Raw genomic sequence first — 25,493 nt, forward strand, 5'->3', positions numbered from 1 at the left:
CAAACCCGGCGACGGGCCGCGGTGTTTTCTAAGTTTGTCCCTGAGAAGCTCCTCCAGACTGAATTCTTTGAGCTTCAGCAGAATCCAGAAAATGCAAACATTTGACATTCTGCAGATAGAAATTAATTAAATCAAAACAAGGAAGATGGAAGATAAAAAAACATTAACATAACCACAGAGGGGGTTTGTAGACCCCTAGTGGTCAGTCGTGTAATTGCAGAGGATCCGTGTAAATACTTAAAATGATAGAAACCATCCTGGAAAATATTTGAGGTGTATTTTAGTGTTTTATTTCAGTCCCATCCACTAACATGGAGACATGGAAACTGTAGCCAAAGCAAGTAGAGCTCCCCTTGGTGGCTGGAGGCTGCATATAGGTCATAGGCTCCGCCCCGATGTGGAGTTTATGACCTATATGCAGCCACCAGGGGGAGCTGTACTTGCTTTGGCTACAGTTTAGAGGATCTGTCATGAATTTCACTTTATGTACAGTCCCATAATGAAATCGAAATGGCGTGTTATTAATCAAACAATGGTCTTCTCAGTAATTGCATGTAAATATTTTCTCTAAACAGTCTGTTTGATTAGTGTTATTGGCAGTTTATGCACTCCAGCGTCCAAATATCCCCCGTTACGCCACACAAAAACAAAAAACCAAGTGTGTTTCTGTTCAGAAAGGGAGAATTAAATAATGTTACTTAGAAGTTTTTACATTTTGTTTTCCACCAGAGGACGAGGGCTGCTCACTCACAACCAATCAGGAGAAAGTTTAAAGAGCTCTGCGCTCCTTTACACCTGGGGGCTGCAAAACCCAAACTGTCAATCCTGCAAAGCTATTCAAGCGAAGCCCCTGGAATCAGAGCTGAAGTGAGCTTAATAGGTCCCTTTTAAAACTGCATCCGATGAAGCTAACTATCTGGAAGCTGAGGCATCGCTGTCTAACAGCACAAAAAAAGATGGATTTAAGACTTACAGACGAGATTAAAAACAATATCTAGTAATGTGCTTTAGTCATACGACGAGAAAACCCTTTAAACGTCTCTTGAACAGACACGACCCAGCTACGGCCGCCTCCGCTCAAGCTGTTTAAATATTTATTGTGGTTTTTTTTATTTATTTTTTTTTTTTTGTACAACAGATCTTTTATTAATGAGCCTTTCGTTTAGCGAGCGAACATTAATTAGATCTTAATTTACATCAATTCAACAATATTTAGGCTTCAATTACTGTATATGCGGCGCGCTCTCTGCGCTGCCGTCGTCGGCTCCCGTTCAAACATTTGATTTGTTAATTCCGCTTCCATTAATTGTGCAAACAGTTTGTGCAGCTGCAAAGAGGTGAAGAAAAAAAAATCCCTGTTACCACCTGTTACAAGCTCGTTCTTCCTGTTTGAATATATATCTGACTGTATTCTGGTTACACTTCATGTTCATATGGTAAAAATGTGTTTTCTGTGTTTTTCTCTCGTCCTCAGCCAAACCGTGATCTGGACATGTTCATAAACGCCTCCAAGAACTTCAATCTGAACGTAACCTGGGCCACTAGCTTCACCGGTGAGTCTGATTAATAGGTTAGATTAGATGGAGACGTACATATAAAGATTCATAAGGATGCGTCATACAAATCCTCATACAAATCCTCATACAAATCCGGTATTTTAAAGTTCTGTGACCTGGTTGAATTCAAAACAGGTCAAACCCAAATGATGTTCATGGTCAGAGAGGAAACGCACGATTTTAGAGGAAATTTTAAAGAGTCTTTTTCGTCCTTTCAACTGTGAAAATTATGTGCATGTCTGTTTGTGGTGTAAAACCGTGGAACAAACTGGAGGAGGACATAAAAATGTGCGTTAAATTAAACCAATTTAAAAGTTAATACAAGCTCTTGGTCAGTTTTAATGAACTGGACAGCTAATTATTTATTTATTTGGTCAGTATATTTATAATCAGGGATCTGTTTCATACTGAAGATGAATGTTTTAATCTTCTCCAACTTGCACTTTATCACAGTGTGTCATTCTTTTATAAAAATCAAATCAAATCAAGATTAAGAAACAAAATAATCACGTATCTTAAGCCATTTCAAGGCACGTTTTTTTTAACAACAAAAAGCTTCTCATTAGTGAACGTGGCCTGTTTTTCTCAGACAGAACAAACAGTTTGAAGATGTCACCTCTGCTCCTTCTCCCGTCAAAAATAACTCAACAGTTAACGAGGTGACGGGAAAGAAGCAGCGTGATGACATTAACAGTGTTTTAGAAAGTAGTTGCTTTTTTTCCTCCATGTTTCCTCCTAAAGCAAAGTTTTATTTGTCATAGAATAGAACTCGACTCTCCAGTAGCAAACACAGGCATCAACATAACGACGACGTAAATAACAGCAGCAGTGCAGTTAACCAGGTGTTTTTAACCCGTGCTGTTGAGATTTAAAGGGTAGGACACTAGTTTCCCATTAATAACCCCAATAACAGCACATGGATGCCTCTTAGAAGACACATGTGGAGGCCAATAAATGCTACTGGTGGTGCTGAGGTGCAGCCTGTTTTTATACAGACTGTACATATCTGCAGCTCACAGTATGTCTGTTCCCACCATATGTTTTTAGATCAAGAATATAGCTGCAAAGTCTCAGCTGAAACCACATAATTTTTCCATTTTTTGTTAATATTTCTCATTAGTTGGACTTTTTTTATTTGGTGTTTGTGCCTGAAAGCTCTGTTGAGTCTGTTAAAAAAAAAAACTAACTGAAGTGAAGAGTTCTGGCTTTAATTAAAACGCAGCTAATTGAGTGTAAATGGGAATAGTTCCCTTTATAGCATCATTATGTCTTTTCATTACGCGATATTATATTTTACCCTCTCAGGTTCAAACCGCACAACCTTTTAATTCAATAAATTTAAAAAGCTGAAAATGTTCTTTGATTTGGGTTGCAGCTTTTCATTTAGAAGAATGAGAAGAACCACTGATGTAAAGCACTGAAAAAAGTATATGCAGCTGTGTGTGTTGTAGGTCATTTTTCTTTAGCTGCTGTGTGCATTTGTTGGCCCACCCACTAATTTAAATTCCGCCACCAGTTTTGCATTGTAGGTCTTAAATTACATTTAGTCTTAAACCCTTACATCCATTTATTACCACTTAATTTGCAGTGTGACCCCCTCTGGCCCCGGCCTGTTATGTTTCTGTTCCTCATTAGTGGAGCCCACCCCAGGGATGTCCTGAGTTATTTTGAAATTAATTCTGGGTGTCTGCTTTTCCTTATTTTTCATACTTTGTGTAGCTTTTACATTTAACAGTCTTATAAAGTCTTAAATATCTCTTGGTCAAACCTGCAGAAATGTAGTGTCCGTGTAAACAGTTAAGTTGGAAGTATTGTCCATGAAAAGCCTATTTGTTCCTGCCTCTTTTCATCGTCCTGTATATTTTCCCTTGTATGATTTCACCTTTCGTGTCTTCTTCTTCCTTCCTCCGTCTCCGTCCGTCCATCCTGTCGTTCAGCAGGCACGCAGTCCGGAGAGGAGATTCCCATCGTCTCTCGGAGCAACATCAAGGAGTTCAAAGACAGCTTCTCCAACGAGAACTTCGATTTCCGCAACAACCCCAACATCACGTTCTTCGTCTACGTCAGCAACTTCACGTGGCCCATTAAGATTCAAGTAAGCGCCACGTCAACTTGACAAAAAGGACAAGAGGTTTTTTTTTTTTTTTTTCGCAGTGGTTTGTTGACTCTGCATTGTGAGGAGGCGGCAGGGCGTTGAATATTCATGATAAACATTTGAGGGTCTCACCACACGCCGCACACGGGGGTGAGCAGCATTTACATATAAAAAAGTGACATGTTTTGACAACTGACGGGATGATTTAAAAGCCGCGGCAATGAGTCACTCCACTAACGGGTCAAATTTAATTCATTCAGCTCCGACATCTAAAAGGTCTGTTTGTTGAGAGGAAGCAGATTGGTCAGATATGAGTCCTCACATCTTCAGATGAGTGCTTTAGTGTTTGACAGCATGTGGAAGTGGAAGTGGTGACTGGAGACGGCTCAGGAAGGTTGTAGTAGCACGGGCCTCGCTCGCAGGAAAACCGAGAGGAGATATGACGCCTTCTAACGGCTTTACTTTAAACCGTTCGAGCCGCTAACCTGGAAATGTACAGACCTGAGTCACGCTGCTGCTGCTGCTTCTTCAAAGGTGTTATGAGGGGGGAGGGAAAAAGAAACCGATGTGCAGAGGCCTTTCCCTTCCAGTGCTGATGTGGCTCCTTAGCAGCCGGAGTGAATGGGAACCTTTATGTTCTCGGCCGCTTGCTGCCAAATCACTGCTGTCATGTGCAGCGGAGGGAAAACTGACCCTCAACAGGGCTCACGTTGTGAGTCCGAATGATGTAATGTTGGTGTTTAGCACCTGTGTTTTAGTCAGGTGATTCACTGCATGGATTTACTGTGGCATGACATTATGACCACCTTCCTACACCTATTGTATAGGACTCCAAAAGAGTTGAATGGACACAGTCCTTCTGAGGGGACGGGCTTCACTGATACTTCATCAGTTTGGGATCTAGTGAATTTGGAGGCCAGGTCAACACCTTGTGCTGTTTTTTTTAGTTTTTCTTAAACCGTTTTGGTCCCTGGTCTGGTCTAGGTAGCTGCTACGCGTCTAAAGCCCTGTTCGTAAGGGACTAGTTTCACCTGGGGACGTCCTGTAATTTCTAACAATCACAGAGGTCATCTGTGATCTTAATCCCGTAAAAAAAATGTCCATGTCTGTGATTTTTGATGAGTAAAAATTACCTCCCATTATTCTCGTAACACAGACGTCCTCTGATAATAATAATCCCTTTGATTTTAGGGGTGAGTTTTAACTTTTTCTTTTGTTTGATTTGTGTTTTTTTTTTTTTTTTCGTGAAGGACGTGCTATTATTCACAGTGGACCGATGTTAGAGCACAAAGTGGAGATGTCATTGAACTGTTCACCCGTTTAGACGGATGAAACCATTAAATCAACCATTAGTGTGTTCATGGGCAAATGTGGAGCTGCTTTATTTCTTCCTCGGGGAAAAAATAGTATCAAAAATATATTTTTTATTATCCATTTTAATTTGCAAAGTAATTAAAACAGTCTCTGACATGCACTGGAGTGAGACGGAGAGTAGCAGAGCCAGAACAATGGAACGTAAATTAAGAGTAAAACAGAGTTTGTTTATCCAGTGTGAATGTGCCACATGAAACACGGGTAATATCAGAATCACAGGACGTCCTCAAGTAAAACTAACAATTGTAAGAAGATGGTTTAAATGTTATTCACTTCTCCTGTCAGCGGTTGATGATTGATCGATTTGTAGTATCCAAAAAAGTTTGTTTTATTTATTCAAACATCGTAGCTAGCACTGACTGAAAGGAAACGTACACAAGACATTTATTTTTGACCAAATCTGAGTTGCAGAACGCCCTTAACTGTGCATCACCATACTTAGCTTCAGGCAGCTAATAAACTGTAAGTTAGCTGAGTATGTCGTCAGTGTGCTGCAGTGAGCGCTGCTGTCTTGGGTGGGCATCAAAAATTCTCAACATTTTGACTTTTAATCACAGAATAAAGGTGACTAGCGTTGTTGGGAAATATTTTCTGTTATGTTAAAGCTCTAATATTATGGGATCTTTCCTCTGGGTGGTTTATGGGACAGCAGCAGCTTTTTGAACCAATCCGAGCTCTGGACACGTCAAGTCATTTTTCAAAACAAAAAGTTTTTTTTTAGTTTTTTTTTTTACTGTGTTCCAACTTTGAATAGTCAAGAACAAAACCACTTAGAGTGATTCTGACTTTTGTGATAGAAACTTCAGAGTCTTGGCTTTAAAAATAGACCGAGACCATTGAATGAGCTCCAACATGTTAATGAACAGGATTCAATTAACTCTGGGTGTGTCCTGAATAGGCATGGAATGATAAGAGGTTAAACGCTTTATTTATTTATTTATTTATTGTTTCTGTCTGCAGTACAGTACGTTACCATGACAACCCCTATCAGGAACACCTTACATTATGAGCGCGTGGTTGTTTTTATTTCTGTTCCACTGACATTAATTAGAGGACAGACCGAGCTCTGGTTAAACATCTGTCACACTCGGATGCTTCGCCACTAACACAGCTCACAGGTTCAGTTTTGAAACTCCGCCTTCGACTTTATGTTAATGAGCGTTAGCGACTTCTTTCTCAGGTACAGTTCTAAATAACGTGCGTCTGTCTGGTGTTTTCCTAAACATTTATGGAAGTGAGCTCCTTCCCCCTTTTTTTGCCCTCCTCCTCCTCCTCCTCCTCCTGAGACCCTGCCTCCATCTTCCACGCTCCAGGAGCTCCAGCTTTTCAGTAGCCCGGCCTCAGGAAGAGGAGGTCTCTATTACAGCCCCCCCACTGCTCCCATCAGCCTCCTCACCTTCTGTCTAAGCTTGGTGGGATCATGTAGAAGATCACCCCCCCTCCCCCCCACACGTCCTTTTCCTCCTGTCACTGATGGAGTTTTATCTTCAGCAGCGAGGTAACTTTTTGTCTTTTTTCCGTTCCTGCCGCTGATCTTTCACGATTTCTCCTTAATAACATACATTTATTTTATTTCCCCCCTTTTTTTTTTTCCCTTTTCTCGTCGCCTTCAGCAGTCTGCAGCAGCGTGGATGTGTGTGATATCGTAGGCGGTGGTTCCTCCGGTGTTTGGCAGGCAGAAATCAAAAAAAAAAAAAAAAAAAAACGGTTCATAAGCAGAAACTGAGAAAAGAGCAAAGAGGAATGTTAAGTTGAAACACATGCTGCATTCAGAGTGGGCTGTGTGCAGGCTAAGCTCTCTCCAGGCTTTAGTCTGTAACCACACTGAGCTCAGTCTCTTGTCTCTTCCGTTTGCTTCTCGTTTGCTTTCACGTGGTCGGAAGCAGCGCTAGAACGTTTAGAGGGGAGGTTGTTTTCATCTGCAGCTCCACTTGTTGCGTTCGTCGTCCATGTTTGTTGCATAAATACTGTATTTTTTGCCCCCCCCCCTCCCCAACAAAATGGCTTTTTTTTTGGCAAGTATGTAAATATAAAGCTTGATTCCAAGTTGCAAAAGCAGCTCTGATTATTGTGACCCACCAAAAAACGACGATGGCTTCATCACCGTCGAGCTGCTCGGATCATCAAAGCAGAATCTACTGCGGTGAGATTAGTCAGCGAGGAGTTCTCACACTCCTCTCTCTCTCTTTTTTTTTTCTTCCTCTTTCCTGATGAAGAATAGATCTGAATTTAATGATGTTTGTAATGAAACCCAAATCCCAGACTAATTACATTAAAGAGCTGTGATCTCCTGTTCCGTGCCTTAGTGAACATGTCATGATATGGTTGAGATTAGAGCAGCCTCCACTTTCTGATGCCCCGCTGCAGCTGTATCTGTCAGCCCGGCTGGGCCGCGCCGCGTATCGCTGCAGACTGGTGCTGTTTATCTGGGCCACGCGTGGCAGCTGATGGGTTTGTCCTGATAGCGATCACAGAGAGCGCAGGGAAACGAAGTGATGCTGCCTAAAAAAAGAGTATTATTGTTAAAAAAAAGAGTTTTATTTTAAGGCAACAAAATGGAAAATAAAAAAAAATAAAAAAGTAGAAAGTATGCACACAAATCTATGCCTGAATAGGCACTGTACTGTAATAATAGTACAGTGACGTTCATTCATATGGATGTTACTTCCACATGTAGCACACACTTAGACCAGACGTTATTTATTTATTTATAAAAAAAGATAGAGATGGTAGATTTTTTTTCATGCACTTTGAAGTAAAAAAAAAAAACTGAGGAAAAAAGTTGAAATTTTGTCAAAAGTGCATGATGAAAAAAAAATTAATAAAATTAGAGGAGGTAGATGTTTTTTTCATGCTGTTTGAGGAAAAAGGATGAAGAAAGTCGAAATTTTGAGAAGAAAGTCAAACTATTTTGAAAAAAGTAAAAATTTTGTTAAAAGTGCATGATGAAACAAAAATTAGAGGAGGTAGAATTTTTTCATGCAATCGAAATTTTGAGGAAAAAAGTCAAAAATTATGGGGGAAAAGTCAAAATTTTGTCAAAAGTGCATGATGAAAAAAATTAGAGGAGGTAGATGTTTTTTCATGCTGTTCGAGGAAAAAGAATGAAGAAAGTCGAAATTTCGAGAAGTAAGTCAAAAAACTATTTTGAGAAAGTAAAAATTTTGTTAAAGCATGATGAAACAGAAATTAGAGGAGGTAGATTTTTTTCATGCACTTTGACAAAAAAAAAAATGAAATTTTGAGAAAAAAAGTCAAAAATTTGGGGGGGAAAGTCAAAAAATTGTCAAAAGTGCATGATGATGAAAAAATCTACCTCCACTATTTGTTTTTTTTCTCTTATACTCTTCCGTAAAAACAGTTTAGGAACAACTAAAAAAAAACAAAAAAAACATGAAGAACAGCGCAAGGTGTTGACCCGGCCTCCAAATCCACTAGCTCCCAAACTGATCACGTATCTGTGGGATGATCAATAGCGGCCCCTCCCTCAAAGGCCCCCACTAACAACATTCTGTTTCCAGACACCACAGGACACCCCTCCATATTCCGTATATATATCAGTGTATAAACGAAACAAAGTTCAGAATGGCTCTGAATAATGAATTTAATTCATTCATTTAAAAACTTGCTTTTTGTGGCAGTACTCTAACTGCACTGCTAACATGCTCACTGTAACGATGCTAACAAGCAGATGTTTAGCAGGGGCTGTTTAATCTCTGTTCAGCATCATAGTTTAATGAATTGTGCACAGTTTGATGAGAATACGTTCCCCGCTGTGCAGATATTTGTTCGTACATCCAAGTTTTAGGCAATTTCACTTATTCATTTCCATCTCTCGCTCATCTCTCGCGTTCGTCTCTGCAGTGAGCGTTAAAGTAAATACAGGCAGAACGTCCTGTACTCCCGAGTTCAAGTGCAAATACATGTGAGAGGAGCACTGCTGTGTAATTTAATGTGGAACCGCTGTGGTAATTATCTGGGCCATATACCAGGCAGGACTGTACAAGCAGAATATCGAATGCACCTCGAGGAAACATCTTAAAAAGTGCCTTTGCAAACAAGACTTGCTGACTTCAGAGTGACTGAGCAGAACAAGGGAGCTAATGGATGCAGGAGGCGTTTAGCTGCAGCTCGGGGAGCAGCATCACAAACCAACCAGAGCGACTGCGCTATTTGTTTTTGCGCTCAAGTACAATCACTGTGTTCACATCTTTAGAAACTACAGCTGGATTTAAATGGACTAAATGCTGCCGACGTGACATCACCATTAAAGCCAGATTCATTTCAAAACCTGCAACTTTTTTCCCTCCCAGATCATAACTGACCTGGTCTGTGTGACTGTTTATGAAGCCTAGAATAACATTTGTAGAATTAATGGGCATTAAACCAAATATCTATCACATTATGGGACATAGAGACAATGAAAACAGGTCAAATTTAACAAAAAGGACAGTAGGAAGGTTAAGGATCCAGCTTTCATATATTTAAATTTCCAGTTCCTTCCATCCTTTCCTTTTTACATGGAACCTATTAGTAATGGGAGTAATGCATTTACTGTAATGCATTACTTTTTTGTTAGCCTAGCTTAGCTTAGCCATTCTTGCGATGGCAGGATGCCGAAGAAGCGTTCGTTGCGTTGTCCTTGACTCTTGTGTCTTCACAAAAGAGAGAATTAATCACCTAAAGAAGCAGACGTCTTTGTTGTGAAGCTCGTCTGCCGACGCGGCTTCTTTTTTGATAATTCTACACTCTGCTCTTAAAAAGATCCTCCGTCGCTCACAGGTTTATACAATCTCTGCCAGGTTTCCTTCATTCATTTTCCTTTTTGCCCCCATTTACATGCATGAGCAGAGGAACTAGAACATGACCATTTTCTCCCCAATTGCAAATACCTGATTGGCTTCTTAGGAACCGAGCTTCGGAAATTGCTCGGCGCTGATTTTTCTGGAGGTGTAGAAGGTTTTGCAAAGCTACTAAATAAATAATAAAAAAAAAAGTCAAAAAAATGAGTTGGTAGAAGAAAAAAAAGACAAAAAAAGTATTTTTTTAATTTTAGAAGTTGTCCATTCATACCACCTTGATGTATTTACTTATTTTAGTTCATTGAAAGGCCACACGCAGCCCAGTGTAAAACATGTAACATAATTAATCTGTAAATAATTTTGATTGATAATTTTATCTCCTTCTTCTCTTTTCCGTTTGCATATTCCTCCCACTGGGGCCTGATCGGACCCTCTGGTGGGACAGTTTTTTGCCCTCGGGCCCCATGTTTGACACCCCTGTTTTATTATCTCTCACGTGTCATTGTCCACCAAGTTTTTTCTTTTTCTTTGCGTCGTATAAAGTCGGCCTAGTTGATTGGACTCAGGACGGCTCCTCGTGTTATTTTCTGACGTGTTTTGACTTTTATTCAACCCGAAAAAGCTTCATTTAGGTATAAAAGATCGTCACGACAAGACAGCAGCGATAATGATTCACTAACAACGCCACACAAACAGGATTAATGATTCTTTAGAAGAACCCAGGAGCTGTTTGAAACCACTTAATCCACCTGAAGTTAGTCCAAAACACACAAATGACAAACACTGATGACATTGTTTGTGTGTGTTTTTTTAAATTTATTTATTTATTTGAAAGTTTTCTCACCCTGAACTTAATCTTCAGTGTGTTCAACAGTCTGGAGCACAGTTGTCACGCTGAGGATTTCGACGCTCAACAGTAATCAACAGCAGCACATTAGCCGTCCAGATGGTGCTGACTACACAAGTAAATTAGACCCCGGGCCGACAAAACACACACACACACACACACACACACACCCCAAACATCCCACCATAGAGGCCGGTGTGATATGGGCCCGGTGTCGATCTGGTGTAACGTTGCTCTAGATTCACTGGGCGCACACACTGTGACTCTTGATTGTAAGTATTCAGACACTGACGAAGGGACGCAGCTGGATTTTGCAGCTTTGTTTGTCCAGAGGAATTTTATGCAAATCTCAGCTGAGCGATAATATTCAGGAGAGACTCAGTGTGAGAATGTGTGTGAGGAGAATTTATTTTTGTTTTGGTTTTTTGTTCTAGGCTGCAGCCTCAGTACCTCAGTGTCACCAGAGAGAGGCAGTGTTGTGTTATTGCAGGAGTGTATTGGGGTTGGGTGGTGGTGGTGGTGGTGGTGGTGGTGGTTGGGGAGGACAGGGCGGAGGGGGGGGGGGCGCTGTCAGTGTTACCCCTGGCAACCTTGATTAAGACAGGATGTTGTTGGCGCAGTTGCTCTTGTGATGATTACATGGTGAATATTTCTGCCCACATGTGCTGGAATTTTTTTTTTTCTTCTTCTTCTTCTTCTTCTTTTTTTTTTGTTGCACGCTGTGGGCAGCTGAGAGGACAGACGTTCTGTGACGGGCGTCTGGTCTGAAGCGCAGATAATCTGACACAGCGGGAGCCTCCCTGTAGGTGTGAACGAGTTAGTTTTCGGTCGACTGAAAAGAGATGGAAATCTACACACTGCAACACAATTTTGAGTTCAGGTCAACGCCTTGTCCTGTTCTTCGTGTTTTTTTTTTGGGGGGGGAGTTGTTCCTAAAGTGCTGCTGCCATCGAGGAGCGTCTTTGCTGTGGGTGTAGGTGCTACTTATCTAAGTAACATTCACACCAATGAATGAGAACATTAAATTGTCACAAAACACTCGATGTCATTCACTTCTCTGGTCAGTGGTCATAATGTTATGGCTGATCGGTGTATGAACTTACCACAGTATGGATAGAAAGCCGCCATATTTACTTTGAATTTGGATTTGGTCATTTTTGTGACTAAAGTCTGACTTTATCTGCCTGTTACACCAAGAGATAGATGGAGATAGATGGAGATGGATGGAGATGGATGGAGATGGATGGAGATGGGTGGAGATGGGTGGAGATGGGTGGAGATAGATGGAGATGGGTGGAGATGGGTGGATGCTTTATTCATCCCAAACTGGGAAATGTCACAGTGCAGCAGCAATGTGCAGGCTCTTGACCCCCTACATAACATATAACTAAAAGATTACATTTAAAAAAAAAAAAAAAGGAAAAACACAATATACTATCTACACAACATTTAACTGAATATTAAAACAAGTAGACAACCCACAAAATTAAAATTGCCATAAAATTAAATGGATTCACAACCAATAACCAAACAACCATGTGCAAATGTGCAAAAACACTTGAGGCTGAAAAGATTTCCTGCAGCAAACTAAAGCGATTAGTCAGTATCTGTGTCTCCATTCCTCCTAGAAATGCATAAAACCTAAACATTGTAATAAAAAATGTATGTATTCAAATATGTAAAGCTGAAACATTTTTACGCTCTCATGAGGCGTAAAAATGTTTTCAGAGATATTGTTATGAAAGTGTATCGCAAAAGATCAATGGAAACACTTTTTTCCCACATTTGTCCGTCACCGGAGACGACGCAGGGGGTCATGTGACCAGTTAATTTAATAATAATGATAATATAATTATACATTTTAATAATATAGTGCTTTTCAAGAACTCAGACACTTTATAGACACCAAATAAAAACAGAAAAACACAAGATAGATGTTAAAAGCAATCTTTAAAAGACATTTTTTAAGGAATTTAAAGTTGTTTTGACAGGAATTTAAGAGAATTATGAGATGAAACTTTACGAGAATTACATTTTGCAAGAAGCTGTAATGGAAACACATGATTAAACGTTCACATGAACAAATAAATGAACGAACACCAGCAGAACACTGAACTATGACAAGATTCAGGTTCAGCGTTCATTCACTCCTCCCGTGGGTGGTCATAATGTTGTGGCCGATCGGTGCACACAGGTGCATCGTCATGCAGATGCAGTTATTTCTCAGCTCGGGTCTAAAGCTCACGCGTGGCGCTGACCGTCCCGTCTCTTTGTCTCGTCCACAGATCGCCTTCTCCCAGCACAGTAACTTCATGGACCTGGTGCAGTTCTTCGTCACGTTCTTCAGGTGAGTCGCTCTCCTCCTCCTCCTCCTCCCTCCTGTCGGCTCCATTACTCACCACCTCCACCTCCACCACCACCTCGGATACGTCAGATACGTTGAACTGGCTGCAGTCGCCTTCTCTCTAGTGATGGATCACCAGCCGTCACTGTATGAGGAAGCTCTGCAGATCACTGGTTTATAGCAGCTGGTTAGACACACAGTCACAGACCCCCTCTCTCTATTCATATCATTATTTATTTTTCTTCCTCTTTTATATGTTCCTCTGTTCATACACTAGTTTCTACAGACACTGGTCATTTATTCTCCGGGGGTTTTGAAGATGTTGCAGGTCCGGTATCATCACTCTTGAAGATAATGGTTTTGTTTAGGTTAAACGTGTAATAAACAGTGCAGCAGCGATAGCAGGAGATGGACACACGTTTTTTATTTATTTTTTTTTATATGACCTTTCCCATACGGCAGCGGGAATCACCCTTAGACCTTGACCTCATTTTAAAATGAATATCTGCAGTCGTAGCCGGAGCGGCGCGGCGCTGCTTTGTAATGATGGAGGTGCTGGTTTTTTGTCGGCCGAGCTCGATGCACTATACTTCTCCAGGAAACCTCTGTAATGTGTTATCGATTTTTTTATTTTTTTTTTTTTTAAAAAAAGGTCCAGAAATTGGGTTCACATGTGTGCCGCTTGCATGCTCGACCGCCTGCATGTGTACTTTCCCCCCTTTTTTTTTTTTTATCACTTATTTATTTTTTTCATATTTGTGTGCTCGCCACTTTGTCCTGGGAAAAAAAAAAATGCCGCCTGTTCCAAGACCTGCTGCTTCTATTGATCCTGCAGCCGTGTGCAGGCAGGCAGGGAGGGAGATTTGATGCGGCTAAGGGATTCTTTTATTCTTTTATTTCTTTTTTTCATGGCCAATACAGCGATGTTCAAAAAACAACATGTTTCAGCATTAACTGAATAACACCGGCCCGTCCCTGAGGTGTACTTGCGATGTTGTTCGGCATTAAACTCGGCGTTTTAGTGCCTCGTCGGTCGATCGATCGTGATACTGGCATGTCGAGGGCTGTCATGATATCAGATTTTCACTTCACAATTATTGTGGACACACAAATGTCATGATATCAACAGAAATGTAAATAATTATGGAAAAAAATCCAGGAAATGCATCTTTACCCTCCACTTACCTTTTATAATATCTTTGTTGGAAAGACTTCAGTTGATAAATGCAGCCCCTCTGTGTTCGTATGGACAAAAATCATCCTTCAAATTCTTCTATTGCAAATCTTGCACATGTCCTTTCAAGATATTGTTATAGGGGTCTGACAATTTGTTCGTGTAGAGGCAGGATTTCACTGGGTGGAACGACTTGACAAATTACGTTAATCATTATTTGGGGAATTCTTGTTACGCGTTAATGCTAATGCTAACCGCAAGCTAACGCAACATTAGTTGTGTGTTTCAGGGGTGTCCAAGCAGACGTTGTATTTACTACGTTACCCTCCACATTGATTCCACTTACTTCTTGTAATATCTTTGTTGGAGAGGCTTCACTTGATAAAGACGGACTTCACAGACAGACTTCGTCCCCTCTGTGTCCTCCTTTGGTCAAATCGTCCATCCAGTGAGTGGCAGTGTAGGGGTCGGTGAATATCGTCCCATCAGTCAGAGTCAACTTCTTAAAATAACATTCATGGTCTCAGGGAGTGGGTGTATTAGTATATTCTGTTAAATATGCGTTTCCCAAAACAGTCTAACCGCCGTTTACAGGCTATAGTGTTGTTTTGCCTCCAGTTAAGCCCCGCCCCTCAAAATCACATTGTTTTTAAATCGTGAATGGGTCTGTACTGCAGCCTCCAGCCACCAGGGGGAGCTCTACGTGCTTTGGCATGTCCATATTTATACAGTCTATGGTCTGCACCAGGGGTGGGAAAAAATATCGATATTGCAATATATCGCAATAATGTATCGTATCGTGACTGAAGTATCGGGATAAGTATCGTGATACGTGAAGTCCGTGCCTATACCCTCCCCTAGTCCCTTCTGCATCACCATTTCTTTCTCCATCCATCTTTTCCTGCAATTTCATTTATTCCTTTTCCTCTGTTCTTTCTTTCTCCTCCCCATCTCCCATCCCAACCCTTCTCTCCTCCTATCTTTCCTCTTTCATCTCTGGCTCTCCATCTCTGTTTCCCCTCCTCTTCTGTCCCTCGTTTCCTTGCCTCCAACTCCACTCATATCCCCCCCACCCCCCCACCCTTCGCCCTTGTTTTCCTTACTCCCAGCCTCCCTCCACTCCCTCTGACTTGTTCTTAATCCCACAGCACTGTCTTTCTTCTTCCTTCCCTTTTTTTTTTTTTTTTGATGTGTGTGTTGCCTGCCACTGATTCAGCAGAGATGAGAGGAGACCTAAAGTTAGTGAGCTCGCAGCCTTGTCCCCGTTTGCTTCTGGTTTTCTCCAGGGCGCCGCATTGTTTGTGAGAAGAGAGAGGGCTGCTAATTAACGTGAAAATTGTTTGCTCTTCTTCCCTCCGACTCTCTCCTGTGTCTTAATCTCCCTCTGAGCCACGTTCCCTGTGGGGACGGATGAAGGTGGTGCCACGCTGTTATCTGCAGCACCAGCACCGATGCACCCACCAACGTTCACCAGCCACCCAAAAAAAAAAATAAATAAATAAACAAACATTTAAAACATTCATTCAACCACGTTAAAAAATATCTCTACCACGTTTTGTTAACATACGCTCCACAGTACAATGTTGGATTATACACTCCAGCTGTCCGGCTGCCTCTCACCTCAGGGACGCTCCCATTCGTGGTGAACATTTTAAACATTTTTAACTTGTGATTCTGTTAAACTATAGACTTTATATAAATACATACAATTCGTCTCAACTTCCTTGCATTGACCAAACTGATGCTATTTTCCCAAGAACATGGGCGGCGCCATCTTGTTTAGCCCAGAGTCGGGTTCATTTCGAGGGCGGAGCCACGATAACGATGCCCCGCCCACACTTCCTCTTGACTCGCTTGCGTTTTCGTTTAATTAACACTACGCTTCACCAGTTACAAAGAAATGTTGGATTATACAACTCTCTGCTTTGGTGATTGGTTGACATGGCAACGGGTAGTCACTATTGTATCACATCCTGTTTCTATAGCTTCAAATAAATAACGTGGAGGGGGTGGAGCTTATGACCTATACTGCAGTCAGTCACCAGGGGGAGCTCTACTGGCTTTGGCCAGATCCGTAGTTCTAGACCCCTTGTTCATCAGCTGATTATGGTCGGGGTTAAATAATGGCGGAGCTACTCATTTTTGACACTTCCATTTCTGTTTTTGAGGAGGTTTCCGAGTTTTTTGAGCTTGCTTGCTTCCGTCCCCGCCCCGAGGTGCTGAACCAAACTAACAACTAACAGTGACATAAAATAAAGAGTACGCCCCAAAACAGTGTCACAAGTGTATTTTAAAAGCTGATTTTCTTTAAAACACCTGATGTTTTCTTTTGGTATTGTTTAAACTTATGCTAATGTTCCGTCAATATTCACTCTCTGATCGTCGTCCATATTGGCCTCCAGTGGCTTAGAGGGCGCTGGTGAGCAAAACAAGCGGCCTAGAACTGCAGATCCAGGACTGTGGGTCTGAATCTACATTCTCTGGGTCTGCACACATACCGTACTCACATTTCCACCGTTCATCTTTATACAGTCTATGGTCTAAACAGCAAAGTGGAGGAAGCTAAAAGGACGGTCACTTATTAGGACTTCCACTTATCATGGAAATCATAAGAAGTTAACTTAAATTTATTCCTCCTTCGAAGGAAAAGTAAGTTCAGAATTTTGTTTATGAAGCAAATGTTCTTCAGTAGTTCAGCAAAGGTGCATGTGGAAGCAAGACCTAGGGAGGTTACATCTGCCTGTGTCTTAGAGAATTAATGATACTTGGAATATATAAGCAGCGGAATTACATAAGAACACTTTAAAGTCCTCTTCAGCCGAGCGCAGACATTCCTGCTTCAGTTCTGCACTGAGGCGTTTTTGATGTCAGTATAATCTGGAGAAAAGAACAAGGTCAGGACTCGATGATGAAACTGTCAGATTTTTAAGACAAAAAATCAGCCCCTGGAACCTGCAGAGGAATCCCTCCTCCTCTGCTCTGGGACCCACATTTATTTTTATTTTTTTGACAGAGACATCAAAGTAACAGAGGAAGATACTTTTTTTTCTTTTTAACTTTTGTTGCAGGGCACCGACTACATGTTGGCCCAGCGTAGCGTTTTACTTCTTAAAAACTTAACCTTCTAATAGTCGGCGCAGCACGAACGCCCGGTGTCCCAGAAAAAAGCTGCTTCCACCGGGAGCGCGCTGACACATCTGTGCTGCTAATATTAAAATAGCTTGTGCTTTCTGGTGGGCACTTCCAACCGACACAAGTTCTTGCATATATTTTTAGTATACTTGACTGTCCCCAGTGGAGAAGTGACTGCTGCTGCTGCTGCTGGCAGCGTCGTGTGCCCTGAAGTGTCAGTGTGCATCCTTATTGGTATGTATGAGTTCATCCAGTCAGACTGTCAGTACGCGGCGAAAATTATAAAAATCACCCGGACTAACCGCTGCTCTGAGCTCAACTCTCTGCTGGAGTAATCTCTCGGGAGTCTGCATGTTAACTAGACAGCAGACAAAAGATTCACTTTATTATTTTACACATAATAAATGTTATTTACTTTTCGGTTAAATCAATTTGCTGGAAACAGCTGTCAGATCCAGCGGCTCCAGGCTTTCAGCTGCTGTCGGCTGCTTGAGACCAGGGTGGTGGATTGATATTTAAGGCTCTTGTCTTCGGAAATGTCTCGTGCGTGATCGGAGGCAGAAGTTTAAACGCTGCGTTCGCTTACTGCAATATGGATTAGGATGACATAAGGTACAGCAAGCAGCCAAAACATTAAGACCACTGACACCACAGGAGAAGTGAATAACATCTTGTGACTATTCAGTGTTCTACTGGGAAACTTTTGGACCTGGGATTAATTCCTGTGGATGTTACTTAGGCGCTGTTTACATGAAGCTGGGTTTCACTGTAAATATTTTGTTAGTTAGGCTTTCCGTCTTAACGGAGCCGACGTTTTCAGAGCCCGAAACCCCACATTTTTGAACCCGCCAGTTTGGGGATTTTTTTTGGAGAAAATTATGTCATAGCCCCACCCTGCAAGCTTATGCCCATGCTCTTGGTCTCCAAGTAACCTTACAGCGCCTCATAAGGCCTGGCATAAGTACTGCAATGGATTCCGTCTAAACACTAACATTTTGTGGGTGGTTCAGGAAACAGTCAGTTTCAAAAAATGCCGTCTCGGTGTGCACGTTTCTTTAGACATGTAGCATCCACCTACACCAGACCAGACACCCCCACCCTATAGAAATTACATTCCTTGATGGCAGCAGACGTTCCCAGTAGAAGAAAACATGAAGAAGAATAGCACAAGGTGTTGACCTGGCCTCCAAATGCACATCTTCAGAAGACCCATGTTCATTCTCTAATGATGATCTGAAACTGGGTTCAGAAAACCAAATCTTGACTTTATGACACATTTAAAACTAAATCAAATGCACCACCTTTCAGGCTTCAGCTCCATAAAGTGGAAACGTTGAGACTGAAGCAGAGCGACATGTTTCTCATCAACAAATCCCTTTCAGAATCCTAAAACCAGCAGAGGACAGATTCTTCTGCCAGGTGTTGTCAGCGCACCCTAAGCCTCATATCTTAATCCTCTGTGCCATTGACATCCATTCATGTCAGGAACCTATGATTAACACACATGCATACATCATCCTGCCGCTGGAAATGTGCACTAAATTCGTCAGTTACTCCTGCTTGAGTAATTTTCTGTCATGTATTGATAGACGAACATACTGTATTGTTAGTTTTTGGTATTTTCTTCTAAATTTGTTGACAAGAATAAAAAAAGGAGGCCACGTAATTCTTTGAAAACACAATGCGGCGTAACAATCCCCATCTTTTCAAATCGTCGACGACAAAGAAGACAATAGACTCACACGGAGCTCATAAGAACCTCCCCTGACTAAAACGTCTCCCTCGGAATAATTATTAAAACCTGAAACACGTTTAAGAATCGTAATTCGCTTTGCACTTTGCGGCTTGTTACCACGGCTGTGTTTTTTAAAAAAAAGCTTTACATCTCCTAAGCAGAGGGGAGATGTTAAATTTGGCCGGGGCTGAGGCATTAAAATACGGGGTAGCAGCAGGCTGCCCGCCCTGGGCCAAGTCTGCGTTGGTGCGTGGGTGACAGGGATTCGTCGGTATGGATGAATCATCCTGCTGCCACCAAGACTCCGATATGACTGAGCTTTAACATGGGCTGTCTTCCCCTTTACAACCGAAACATTTTTTATTTTTTTCCTTTCCAGTTCAAGTGTTGAAGTTCCTTCATCCATGTCAGAGAAATGGCTCCACCATTAGCATGTAGCATCAGCCCAAAGTGGCCACTCACTGACCTTGTTTTAAGGCGTTTACCCTGTTAAAGCAGAAGGGTGACCAGCACCACTGCTCCGGGGTCTTTCGAAACCGCATCCTCACCATACACCAATCAGCCACAACATTATGACCACGGACAAGAGACGTAAATAGCACTGACCAGCTTGTCACAATTCAGTGTTCTGCTGGGAAACTTTTGGACCTGGAATTCATTCATGTGGACGTTACTTAGACATGTAGCCCCCATCTAGACTGAAGTAGCCCCCCACCCCCCCCACACCCATTGCAATGACACTCTTTGATGGCAGCAGTCACTTGAGGAACAACTCAAGAAAAAAAAACATGAAGAACTTCACAAGCTGTTGATCTGGCCTCTAAATTCACTAGACCCCAAACTGATCAAGTATTTGTGAAGTGATCCACAGAGGCCCCTCCCCTCAACCCATTGGACCCAAAGACCCCCACTAACACCACAGGACACCCTCAAAAGACCCATGTCCATTCGCTCATGAATCACAACTGTTTTGGTTTTATTTAATTTTCAGATCTTCTCCAGATCCACCCTCACAATGAAAGTGTTTTTCTCTCATTGTGCTGCACAAATGAATAAAAAAAAGAAAAAAAAAGAAGAACATATACAGTGGGGGAAATAAGTATTTGATCCCCTGCTGAATTTGTAAGTTTGCCCACTTCCATAGAAATGATCAGACTCTGGTTTTTATGGTTGTTTACTGGTTATGGGTATAGACAGAATATCAGTCGAAAATGCATAAAAAACACACAATCTAAAAGTTATAAATTGTTATGTATTTTATTAAGGGAAATAAGTATTTGATCCCAACAATTCACTTAGAATTCAGGCTCCTACAGATTGGCTGGTGCGCATGTGGCACACAGCTGTGCTCAGTCAACTAATTACCAATACTCCTGATCTTAACTCGTCATGTATATAAAGCACCCCTGCTCTAAGAATCAGTTTCTTACATTCCAACTTCTACAGCACCATGGGCAAGACCAAAGAGCTGTCAAAAGATGTCAGGGACAAGATTGTAGACCTGCACAAGGCTGGTATAGGTTACAAAACCATCAGCAAAAGGCTTGGTGAGAAGGTGACAACTATTGGTGCCATTATTCGCAAGTGGAAGACCCATAAAAGGACCATCAACTGTCCTCGGTCTGGAGCTCCCGCAAAATCTCGCCTCATGGAGTGAGGATGATGATGTGAAAGGTGAGGGAGCAGCCTAAAACAACACGGCAGGAGCTTGTTAATGATCTGGAAGCAGTTGGGACCTCCGTCACCAAGAAAACAGTTGGCAACACACTGCGCCGTTATGGATTGAACTCTTGCAGTGCCCGCAAGGTCCCCCTGATCAAGAAGGCACATGTACAGGCCCGCCTTAAGTTTGCCAGTGAACATCTAAATGACTCAGAGAAGGCTTGGGAGAAAGTGCTGTGGTCTGACGAAACCAAAGTTGAGCTATTTGGCATTAACTCGACCCGCCGTGTTTGGAGGATGAAAAAACGTGAGTATGACCCAAAGAACACCATACCCACGGTTAAGCATGGAGGTGGAAACATCATGTTTTGGGGCTGTTTTTCAGCAAAGGGTACAGGGCAACTTCACCGCATTATGGGGCCAATGAATGCAGCCATGTACTGTAACATCTTGGACAAAAACCTTCTTTCCTCAGCAAGAACACTGAAGATGCCTCGTGGGTGGGTTTTCCAACATGACAATGACCCAAAACATACTGCCAGGACAACAAAGGAGTGGCTCAAGAAGAAGCATATTAAGGTCATGGAGTGGCCTAGTCAGTCTCCAGACCTTAACCTGATCGAAAACCTGTGGAGGGAGCTGAAGCTCCGAGTTTCCAAGAGGCAGCCAAGAAACTTGAAGGATTTAGAGACTGTCTGTAAAGATGAATGGGCCAAAATCCCTCCTGCGCTGTGGGCAAACCTGGTGACCAACTACAAGAAACGTCTCATCGCTGTGCTTGCCAACAAAGGTTTCTCTACAAAGTACTGACTTGTGTTGTGCTTGGGGATCAAATACTTATTTCCCTTAATAAAATACATAACAATTTATAGCTTTTAGATTGTGTGTTTTTTATGCATTTTCGACTGATATTCTGTCCATACCCATAACCAGTAAACAACCATAAAAACCAGAGTCTGATCATTTCTATGGAAGTGGGCAAACTTACAAATTCAGCAGGGGATCAAATACTTATTTCCCCCACTGTAAATGTGTGGACAATCTGCACCAGCGTGCCTCTTTAGAAACAATGTCTCTCTCTCAGATACCTCACTGCGAGGTGCTGTTACAGGCTTATTTGTTATTCGTGTGTGTTTTTGTTTACTTCTTGCACGCACAGCTAACGCCGCGTTGCTGTTTTTCTTTTGCTTTCGAGGTTTCAGCGGCGCGCATTTACACATAATAGAGTGTTGATTTATTATCCTCCGAGCACTGATCGTATTTGTAATATTCTTCTTTGTAGCGCAGCCTTCGAGGAGACGTAAAGAAAACAAAGGCATAAAAAGGATTCTGTTGTTGTGGAAAGTCATCTCATCTGCAGGTTTAGACATGAGTGCAGAAATTCTTTAAAATGCACACGCGCATGCACGCTCTCCGGAGCTCAGCTGGCCGCTCAGTGGTGCTGTGTGCCCTCTGAGCCGTACCATTGTCCTTCAAACAAAACCACAAATACACCTACTCAGTCTTCTGTTTCTGTGCTGCAACTTTAAATCTCCTGGCTGCAGCCTGCGTGTGTCGGCTCAATACGATCAATTCCAAACGTCGGTTTAAGCTATAACCCATTAACTAAACGACAGATCATTGTCTATTATTTCCCCCGTGGCATTTATTCTCCCTCGGTTTGATCATGGAGCAAATCGCTTCCCCGTCGTCAAATTGAGAAAGTGATCAATCATAGCCGCCGGCTGAAAGGAAAATGACATTGACCCCGACGGTGGCATGCTCCGTCTGCTGCCCCAACCCACACGCGTTTGTATTTGTACATAGATGTCGTTGTGGATAATTGTCAGCAGGTGATGGATGATTGATTGACAGGACGGAGCACGGAAGACTCTGCAGCCTGGAATCATAAAACGTAGCCGTGATTCCGTCCAACTGCCAGGGAAATGTTATTGAAACGCACATCTTCAAAGTGCATGAGTCCTGTATGGAGGAAGGAGTGGGTACATACATTAATACATACATACATACATACATATAGACCCCTTCATGGCCTACGTCACTATGACGTCACAACGTTAGCTGGAGGCAAAATAGATTAAAGCTTGAGTCGAACACTGTCACTGTCATCTGGGAAAACATCGTATTGTTGTATTTTTGGGAGGTAAAACCAAAAAAAATCAAAAACACTAACTTTTAGTTTTATCACATACCAGCCACTGCGAGTCGTAGACAACTTTGGTTCCGCTTTGTCTCGCTCCAATCCTTTATTTTAATCGCCAATCAACAACAGCGCGCACACTTCACTATCAGATAAGATTAATATGTAATGTAATGTAATTTAATATGTAATGCATCATTAGTTTCAGCCTGGATAACTTTAGACTAAATTGTGACTGAAGTCATTATTTGGGGGATTCTTGTTGCATGTAATTAATGCTAATGCTAACCATTAGCTAATGCAACATTAGTTGTGTGTTTCAGGGGTGTTCAAGCAGAAGTTGCATTTGTTACGTTCCCCTCCACAGTGGTTCCACTTACTTCTTGTAATATCTTTGTTGGAGAGGCTTCACTTGATAAAGACGGACCAGACTTCGTCCCCTCTGTGTCCTCTTATATCGTCCATCCAGTGAGTGAGAGTGTAGGGGTGAATGTAGTCCCATCAGCGTCTTTCTGAAATAACAGTCACAGACTCGGGGAGTGAGTGTATTAGTATATTCACTAAAATATGTGTTGGAATGTGCTAACCGGCGTGCTAACCGGCGTCTACAGGCTATAGTGTTTGAGATATTTTGCCTCCAGCTAAGCCCCGCCCACCCCCAAAAAACTTTGGGTTCTATGGGTTGAGGGGAGGGGCCTCCCTCTGTGGATCACCGACACTTGATCAGTGTGGGATCTAGTGAACATGGAGGCCAGGTCAACACCTTGTGCTGTTCTTCAGAACATTGAATTGGTTCAGTGTTATTTACTTGTTCTGTCTGTGGTTTTAATGCTGCGACCGGTTTTTCCTATTGTACTTGATGTTTTTGGAGCTTGTAAACAATTAAGTACAAATCTCTGACCAGTCGCGTTGAAAAAAACATTGTCCAAACTTGTCTGTGAAATAGTTTAGTTTCGGTCTTTGCTGGAGCTGTTTTCAACACGCTGCCAAAAAGCAGCCTGAGACGAGCTTTGCCTTTATTCTCCCAGATCCCCAATTACAGCCGATCGCTGCTTATTTGCAGGCCTCCTGCTTCCACGCTCTGTATTTAAGACATGTAAATCACATATTTGTATAATTGTGAGTATTCTGTAAACCCAGCTGCTTCTTTCAAACCCTCTCACACGCTCGGCAGTGTTTGCCCTCAGCTTCATCCTCGTGGTGCAAACTGGCAGCGTCGTCTCTCTCATGAGACACATGAGAACACATTCAAACCCTCCCCATCGGTCCTCGGGGGCCTCCCCAGGCGCTCAGCGGGCGACGCTGCCGGTGCCGCGCCACAACAATCCCTTCCTCCTCCTCCTCTTCTTCGCTTTGTTTCTTTTCTCCCTGCGAGTCTCTCCCTCCTCCTCCTCCTCCTCCTCTCCATCTTCATCCTTAACATTTTCTTCTTCTTCAGATGTGCCTATCTGTTTACCTCTCTGCTTTACAATGTCTTATTTTTTTTTTCTTTGCTCTTCCTTGCTCATTTTTTTCCCCGTCTTCCTTCCCTCCCCTGCTGTCTCCGTTCCCTCCACATTTTTTAACCTTCTCTTCATCTCCGCTTTTCTGGCTTCCTCGTTTTCCTAACGCCTCACCCTTCGCTCCATCTCCTTTTCTTCTCTCCCTTTCCCCTCTTGCATTCTTGAGCACTCTCTTTGAATCTGACCTCATTGTCGGGTCATCAGAGAAAGAGAGAGAGCACCTCGCGGCTAAACCTTCCTCCCGATAGGTCCTCGAGGAGCTGAAAGGCGCTCTGCGCACGATTAATAATAAATGAGTCGGATCACTCGGTTTGACTCGGAGCCCTCCTCCTCCTCCTCCTCCTCCTCCTCCTCCTCCTTATTCTCACCTGGATTTGGGAGGACGGAGTCCTGAGAGGAAAGATCTGATCAGCCTGGTGTCCACTCCTTCCTCCATTCCTGTCTCATGCACTTTGAAGACTATATTACATTTTCTTTGGAAATAAGTTTCAGCAGGCAGGACTTTGCTGGAAGAAATAATAATAACAATAATAATAATACATTTTATTTACAATCAGTTGCATTTGTTTCTGCGTTTGTTTCATCAACTGTCGCAGTTGTCGGAAAGATGGCGAGTAAATTTATGAAGCTAGGAGAGTGTGTCCTAACTGCAAACAAGAACTTAAAAATTTGTAATAACAATAATAACTTATATTGAATGTACATTTTGCAATTTAGAGTAAGGATATGATCTACAGTGTACTGGTGCATTATAAAAATGTTTTTTGTATAAATTGAAACTGAATTAAATGGTCAAAATAATTATTAGTTACCTTGAATGACAGAGAACCACAAAATGATCAGTGCTACTTTTTTTTATCAAACATAAGGTTTAAAAAAAAAAAAAGCAGTTTTAATCAGCAGTCTGTTTGTCTGAACAATCATTAATTAAATATCTGTAGCTAATTAACATCTATAATTGGCAGAGGTCGACAAGGCTGTGTAAAAAAATAAAAATAAATAATGTTGCCTCCTTCTCCGTCTCTGCTTTACCAGATATAAAAGACAGAATCTAGTCGTTTCGCTGGCTCCCACCGTGAGAGCAGCGAGGCAACAAACAATACAAAGCTGCACAGATTATACAGAAATTT

General features: G+C 42.0%; 1 protein-coding gene across 3 annotated transcripts in view; it reads left to right on the forward strand.

The window, feature by feature from the left end:
• The window catches only part of atrn (attractin), a 141,115-nt gene that overhangs the window by 64,188 nt on the left and 51,434 nt on the right, over positions 1–25,493 (forward strand). For 2 of the 3 annotated variants that reach the window (XM_047611277.1, XM_047611280.1), the window contains exons 23-25: positions 1,475–1,553; positions 3,494–3,651; positions 12,960–13,021. In XM_047611277.1, coding sequence (XP_047467233.1) covers positions 1,475–1,553; positions 3,494–3,651; positions 12,960–13,021 — 299 coding nt within the window. The remainder of the gene's footprint in view (positions 1–1,474; positions 1,554–3,493; positions 3,652–12,959; positions 13,022–25,493) is intronic. The other variant, XM_047611278.1, reaches the window with a different exon arrangement.

The sequence above is a fragment of the Mugil cephalus genome, chromosome 17, assembly GCF_022458985.1.
Source record: "Mugil cephalus isolate CIBA_MC_2020 chromosome 17, CIBA_Mcephalus_1.1, whole genome shotgun sequence".
NCBI lineage: Eukaryota > Metazoa > Chordata > Actinopteri > Mugiliformes > Mugilidae > Mugil > Mugil cephalus.